Genomic DNA, 7,041 nt, shown 5'->3' on the forward strand with positions numbered 1-7,041 from the left:
AGTGTCCAGTCTCCAGACATTTTATTTTAACAGGGTGGTTAATTCAGCAGCTCTGATCTGCTGATGATCAGCTGAACTGACAATAAAACAAGTGACACTGCTGCAGAAAGACAGCACCTCACCAGACAAGGTTTAATGAATGCTTTGCAGTGACAGGGGCCCACCCCTGACCATAACACACATGGGCAGCCAGTACAGCAAAGAAAATTCCAAGTCCAGTTTGGATCTGCAGTGAAGAAGCATTTAAAAGAAGAGCAGGACAAACTCACCAACAGTCCCTGTTGGTGGAAGGCTTCTCAGGATTGCTGCTTTTCAAACAGATGTTTTCTTGTAGGTGTTTTGAGCTATTGAAGGTGTGAGCATTGATGAAAGACCAGTGAGGGATTCAGCAAAACCATCATGAGAACCTTTACAGGCTCCTCAAGTCTGTGTGCTAGTACTTTAGTTCCTGTCACCACATGTACTAAAATAGATCCCTCTTGGTTTGACTGTTGTGACAAAGAAGAAGTCATCAAGTATGTTAATGCTGGTGACAAAGTAATGCCACATGCAAATCAGGAACTGCCTGGCTTCGGTAACCGAAGCAGAGGAAGCTGCTGTTTAATGCCTACAGAGCTTAGCTGAAAAACAAGTTTACACTTCATCAGAATAAATATCCTGTAGGAAATAAGTTTATTCATTGAGTTTGAAAGAAGTTTTCGTGGCTGTGCCTGCTGGCGGGTTTACTAGTTTTAAGCCAAGTGCAGCAAGAAACCTCCTGCCAGATGCTCAGGTTTAGTCCAACTGCTGCTGATAAAGCCACCATGCAGTGAGCAGCAAAGTCAGATGTGAGCCCAGAGAGAGCTCCGTGCTGCAGAGGGGTACTTAAAAAAAACCACAAAATCAGAGCAATTCTACACACAGCCTTCACCAGTGACTTTATAGGAGTCTTTTACAGTCGTTACTGTGCAGAAAGCAGCTCTGTTTCAGAAATGATCATTCTCTCAAGAAAAGCTCAGAGATGCTTCTTTTCTTATACTTCATAAACACAAAAAACAGGGAGAGGAAGTTGAGAATGCGGGTTGGCATCGACACATCGGAGTGGGAGGCACACACATGCATTTGTGCAAGAGCCTGCAACAGGAAGGGAAAAGCTTTCTGAGCCTTCTGGCTTAGCCCTTCAGTCACCAGAAATTACGCCCAGCACTCCAAACCTAGTGAGGTTTTTCCACCTAAAAGCCCCCTAATGTGACAGCCTGTGGACCCAAGGCAGCACAACCACAGGGTTTAAGAGAACCAGTTCCCCCGGTTCAGTGGGAATTATGTTTCCACAGCCTGTCTTGGGCAGCTGGTATTTTATTTCTAGGCATCAAAATAGAGACAGAGAGATGCCAGGGAGAGAAGCTGTCCCTGTGAAGCACCAGCCCAGAATTCTTTGGAAGCTGCTCAAAGCAAAATCCTGTTTACGCAGCAAATATTGGATTTTACTTCACCCCTGCAAAAACCCCCCACCAAGTTATTGCAAGGAAAAATCCACCCCACCAGGCTTGCTTTTATACCCAGCTGCATAAACCACCAGCTCTCCAGCCCTGGGGTCCATGTCAGTGCAGGAAAGCCCCAAGGACCAGCTTCTACTTCACTGAGAACAATATTTTTCCAACCCAGCTACGCTCACTCAGATGTCCCGAGGAGGACAGGGGGAGGCCCCTACATGTTGGCAGTGCAAGAAGAAAGGATGTTATGAACTACCACAGCCAAAACGACTGGAGAAACCCCTGCAAGCAGCCTGCTGTTGGCATGTGCTACACCTGCAGCCTCCTGCCAACTCTGCTAGCCAGAGCACGTCCGCTCGCACAAAGCCCATCCTGGCCGCTCAGCACTGATGCCGATCCCTGCTGCATTCCCAGCTCAAGAAAAGCTTTCAGGATGAAGGGCTGAGAATTAAGTCTCTTAACACAAAAATACCCACAAGACTACAGGAAGCCCCAGCTGCTTAATTTATAGTGCTGTTGTGTACGGGGGCTGTGCTGCGTACTCCAAAGGAGGCAGGCTTGTTCAGAAAGGTCATCCCTTCAGCCAGAACAGCTGATACAGCTGGAAAATGTACTTAAGCTTTTGGGTCCAGATGCCTTTCCAGGTCACGCTGAAGCTTCCTGGCTGCAAAGCTCAGCCTGCTGTTAACTACAGCACCACTGACTGGAACAGGCAACTAAGAGGGGCAGAGTCCCAATAACTCCCATCTGTGGTTGGACTTTAAGTGACCGGGTAACGCAGCCCACTCTGCCCTGGGCTGAGCTGTTACAGAAGGGGCTGATTTTCTCTCAGATTCTGTCAGGTTTTCCTGGCATTAAACCCAGAAAGAAATTACATCCTTGTTTGTGGGACGCAGCCATCGAGATGACATCCCCACGGGCAGCAACCCCTGCCTACACCCCACTGCCAAAAGCTTCTGTGCCAGTTCAGAGCCACACTGAAATCCAACATTTCCAAGTTTCCACACAGATTCATTCCACCAGCATGTCTCCCACACTGAGCCCATTTGCTGCCTTCAGACCTCGCCTGGTTGTACTCAAGGCTTGGCAGCACTGCCCTGCAGTTTCAGTTGTCAGGGTCCCCTGTTTCTCATCCCCTCCCACCCAGAAGGAAATTCACTATTTGCCCTCAGCCCTCTTGAAGCTCTCTATGCATCTTTTTTATCTGACAAGAAGCCCATTGTGCTCTTTGTTACCTCTATGGATTTCATTCCCCTCTAACATCTGTGACAATTCAACTCAACAGCATTAAGCTGATGCTACGTTATTATTAAGAGGCTGCAAAGACATTTATTCACAAGGTAAGTGGGTGAGGCACATGCTAAAAATTCACCAAGGCTGCAATAAAAAAAAAAACCACCTCCCCTGAAAGCAGTGGTGAGGTCTGTGATTCTCATGAATCTCCAGATGGGTGAGACTCTGGTGGCTGCGACCCAAAAGGGTCTGTATCTTTTCATCATCTGAGGTCTGTGTACCTCCCACAGGGTAATTAAAAATCAAGTCTAACACCTATGACAACACTCCCACCTGAAGAGCCAAATTTGCAAGCTTAGCATAAATTTAGGATACCTCATCTGATGGCACTTTACTGTCTGGCTTGTGGAAACGCAGCCCCTGTCCCAGAAGGCAGACTGGTGTGTGCCACAGTGACAGCTGTCCTACAGCAAGGAACAGCCAGGGCTCCTCATCTGGAAGAAATTGTCCCATAGAACTAGGAGGGCTAAAAGCAGAGAGCTGCACAGATCCACGTGCTTCTAGGCAAGCCTGCAGACACAAAGCCTTCCTGATCTTGCCTCATCCCATGAATGTGTTCCAGAAACACTGCAGGCTGTGAGGTGGATGCTGCCTCACCCTCCTGTCCCATCAGGAGCTCCCCTGTCCATCAGTTGAGGCAGCTCCCCAGCAGCTTTACCCTCTGTACTATGGCATGGGAAGGAGCTTCTCAACCAGCCTCTCTCTCTTTTCACCTTCCTGCTTCCCACTTCCTCTTTTTGAGAGACATTTGAGAAGCTGATTCATGTTTTGATAACACTGGCTCCATATGCAACAGCCAAAACAGGCCTCTGGGAGCAGGGTAGAGAGTTATTTGCTGCACACTTTTGAGAAAAGTCTCTGGTTTCTTAATAGGCTGGCAATATTTAAGCAGGAAAGAGCCACATGCAGCTCAGTGCTCTGATGAAAAGTTATGGGTTGTCCCACCTGGAGTTATTTGCATTTATTTCCATCAGAATAGATTTTGCAGAATTCCTGCAAAAGCAACTGACTAACACTTGCAACACAGGTACAGGTCATTATTGAGACAGCAGATCTTTCTCACCTTATATATCAGAGCTGAAAGAGAAGGATCCCTGCCACCCCCTCGCCCACCGGGGATCTTCGACAGTGGGTGAGGGGCATCAGGAGCACCACAGAGGCCCTGGAACAATGTGCCTGCAGCACTGCAGCTGGGGACAGTTACTCAAAGGTAAAATACTACTGCAAGAGAAAGAGAGAGAACACCAGGTTACATGAGCAGGGATCACATTTCAGGTGCTACAGCTCCTTGTGACCCCAAACCACTTGTCCCTGCTCCTCGGCAGCAGGTCAGAGGCAGCTATCAGGGCTTAAGAGCCTGGCCATGGACATTAAAACCCCTTGCTGCCCAAGTCATACCAGGAACAGGCAGTGTTTTGTTAGAAATGGAGGAGGGGCTTTGAAACCAAGAACCCAGAGAGTGCTGAGCAACCTCATGCTAATAAGGGACGTGTGGAAGGCTGCCAATAGCAGATGGCTGGAAACCCATGACCAGATGAGCACACGTTTTCTATGGACAAATATCTACAAATAGATCAACAGGACCCAGAAGGAAGAGGTTTAAGTTTCACATTTCCAAAATGGGGAGTCAAAGAGCTGGTTCTTCAGAGATTTTTCAACATGCTTTACAATGTCTGAGTTGACATTTTCACATGCAACTGAAACATCCTGCAAGCATCCTTCACCCCAACCCTAAAAACTACAAGTTCACTCCACAGATGTACTTTTAGGAGCAAGAAAATAAGTTTCCCTTGCAGTTCCTGTTTGGATGTTCCACACCTGGTCTTTTAGGATCGCTTTGAGTACAGGCTTTAATATGTGCCTCGACTTTTAGAAGCTTCATGAAAGTAAATTATTTTATTTCTGGAGCATTGCTCCCTTTATCAGTCCCACAAAAGCTCTTTGCTGAGGCACTGCAGCAATATTCCTCTAACAAAGCCTGCAAAAGCCAGGCAGAGAAACAAGGAGTTCCCCAGCATTCCCATTTTGAAACACAACAGCACAAAGCTATGTAAGCACCTCCAAAACCAAGGGGAGTCAGAGGGTTTTCCATCCACATCCAGCATGAGGAACAAGGCTACAACTGACAGAGTCTGTAGATGTGCTGACAACTTAGTGTCTGTCCTGAAACTTCTCACTCAAGTTGTTCCCAAGACAGTGTTTTTCCACTCTAATCCCTCTCCACAAGGGAGCAGTCTTAAGTATCCAAAGACCAAGTACTGAGCTGTACTATCAAGATCGGCTGGCCTGCCTGTACAATATTCAGGAACATATCTCAGACTGCAAACTCCTGCATTTCTGCATGCCAAAAAATCGCTTGCAAATGCAGTTACAACACAGGCAGAACTTGGCTTGCCCTCTCCTACCAAAACAATCTTTCTACAGGAAACACAACCATTCTTCCTCGGGCTGTTCAGCAGTGTTCTCATGTGCCGTGGCCTCCAGCAGACACGGCTCCAAGAAACAGCTCTTTAAACACCCCAGGAAAAGATTTGAAGCAGTTGGACTGAAGATGTCTCAGGGCAAACCCCTTTGCACACATGCCCAGCAGCATTTGGTGTTAATACAGTCCCTCCTCACAGCACGGCTGGGGCTATCAATGGACCAGTGTGTATTCAGTAGTAGTGGATGTGGAGAGGCATGACAAAGCACTTTGCTGTGCAGTTCCCCACCCCCAGAAAGCTGTTGGCAGCTTTGTTATTCCCTTCCCTCCTCCCTCACCCCCCCAGTCAACAATGTACTATTGATAGCTCTTGCCAACTTGCGGCCAAGGAATCAAGAAGCTGGATAATGAAGTGTAGTTGTGGGAAAAAAAATACAAAAAAGAGGCAGGCAGTAGTTTTCATGCAAGGCAGCTCAAGACACTTCCTAGTTTTGCTTCCTCCAGCACATGCAGAAGTCAAAACACAAGGCTCCAGCTGCAGAGCCCTGCCTGCCAGCCGGGGCCTGACCTGGCCCAGACATGCACCCCATGGCCACCCTCCCCCAGCACCGGGCAGCAGCCAGCGGGGGTCCCCAGAGCAGCACGGGCAGGACAGTGAGCCTGTGAGTGGAGGGCACGGATTAAAAGAGGCTTTTATGCTTCCTCCAGATGCACGTTAGCACCCTGGGGAGAAGTTTGTGCAAGCACCCAACAGAGTCTGATCCCTCAACGCAGCTGTGCAGGAGCTCCCCATGGCAGCTCTGCTCCCCGAGGCCTGTTTGTAACTTAAAGATTAGGACTGTGCTCCTCCCTTCCAGCCTCTCTTCTCTTTTAAGAAGCTGCTTTCCAGCAGCTCAGTTTAGGTTAACATGCATTTAGGATCAGCAAGGGCCTTTCCTTGTCGAAACTCCCCAGCCAAAGCTTCTTGAGGGAGCCCTTCCTGAAAGGGGAGCTGGGAGCAGGCATGTGCTGCCAGGCAGCGGGTGTAATTTTAACTCGCTAAGCTCCCAGTGCTCTCAGCCCCGTGCCCAGTCCCTGGGAGGCACAAAGGACACCTCCTCAACTTTTGAACCCTGTCACAGCTGCTCTTCAACACCTGAAGCTCCAAGTGCTGCTGTGCTCCAGTGCTGCTCTTGGCCCATGACAACAAGCAGTACCTTGGGGGCCAGAAAGCTTCACATTTCCTTGGTTTTTGAGGGGTTTTTATTTGCACTGAACACTTGGGCCTGATGGAAGGATCCACACAAGTCCCTCGACATTGTGGGAATTAAGCTGTTTGTTTTCTGTACCTCCCTCTTTGATAACAGGCTCTGAGGTGGGTGCATGCAGCCCATAATAATACGGTATCATACTGCTGGGCACTGCAAGTCACACACTAAGGACCTGGTTTGAAGATCAACCTGCAAACAACCATCTGATGAGCACAGCACAGCCCAAGTATCTACAGCCAGGAACCAAGGCTGGTCCATACACACCCTCTGGGTGCCCTGAGGTGCCACCGAGACTCAGGAAATGACACTTTTTGGGACTCAGAACAAGGAACAGAAACGCAAGGGGGGGCCAGCTGTGTAAAAACACCCACAAAATCAGTTAAGATCACGCTGATAACCAGCCAGGATAGATCCCCTTTCCTTAGGGATGCAGGGGAACAGGAGGGCAGGAACCTTCCTCGGGATGAAGGGCTCATTAGTAAAAGGCTGCTCAGACAGCGGCTGCCGAGGTGCCCCCCGTGCCCAGCGCCCTGACACCCACCCGGGGCTGCCCCACGGAGAGGGGAGACGGGGGGAAGGGGGGTAAAGAGGGGGTGAGGGGGGG

The 7,041-nt window shown here is 49.1% G+C and overlaps 1 protein-coding gene across 1 annotated transcript in view; it reads right to left on the bottom strand.

Annotated features, from left to right (window-relative positions):
- OAZ2 (ornithine decarboxylase antizyme 2) overlaps positions 1–7,041 on the bottom strand; it is a 57,820-nt gene that overhangs the window by 7,320 nt on the left and 43,459 nt on the right. The window contains exon 2 of the mRNA XM_010005943.1: positions 3,829–3,885. Coding sequence (XP_010004245.1) covers positions 3,829–3,885 — 57 coding nt within the window. The remainder of the gene's footprint in view (positions 1–3,828; positions 3,886–7,041) is intronic.

Source organism: Chaetura pelagica, unplaced genomic scaffold (genome assembly GCF_000747805.2).
Source record: "Chaetura pelagica isolate M959 unplaced genomic scaffold, ChaPel_1.0 scaffold369, whole genome shotgun sequence".
In the NCBI taxonomy this organism is placed as follows: Eukaryota; Metazoa; Chordata; class Aves; order Apodiformes; family Apodidae; genus Chaetura; species Chaetura pelagica.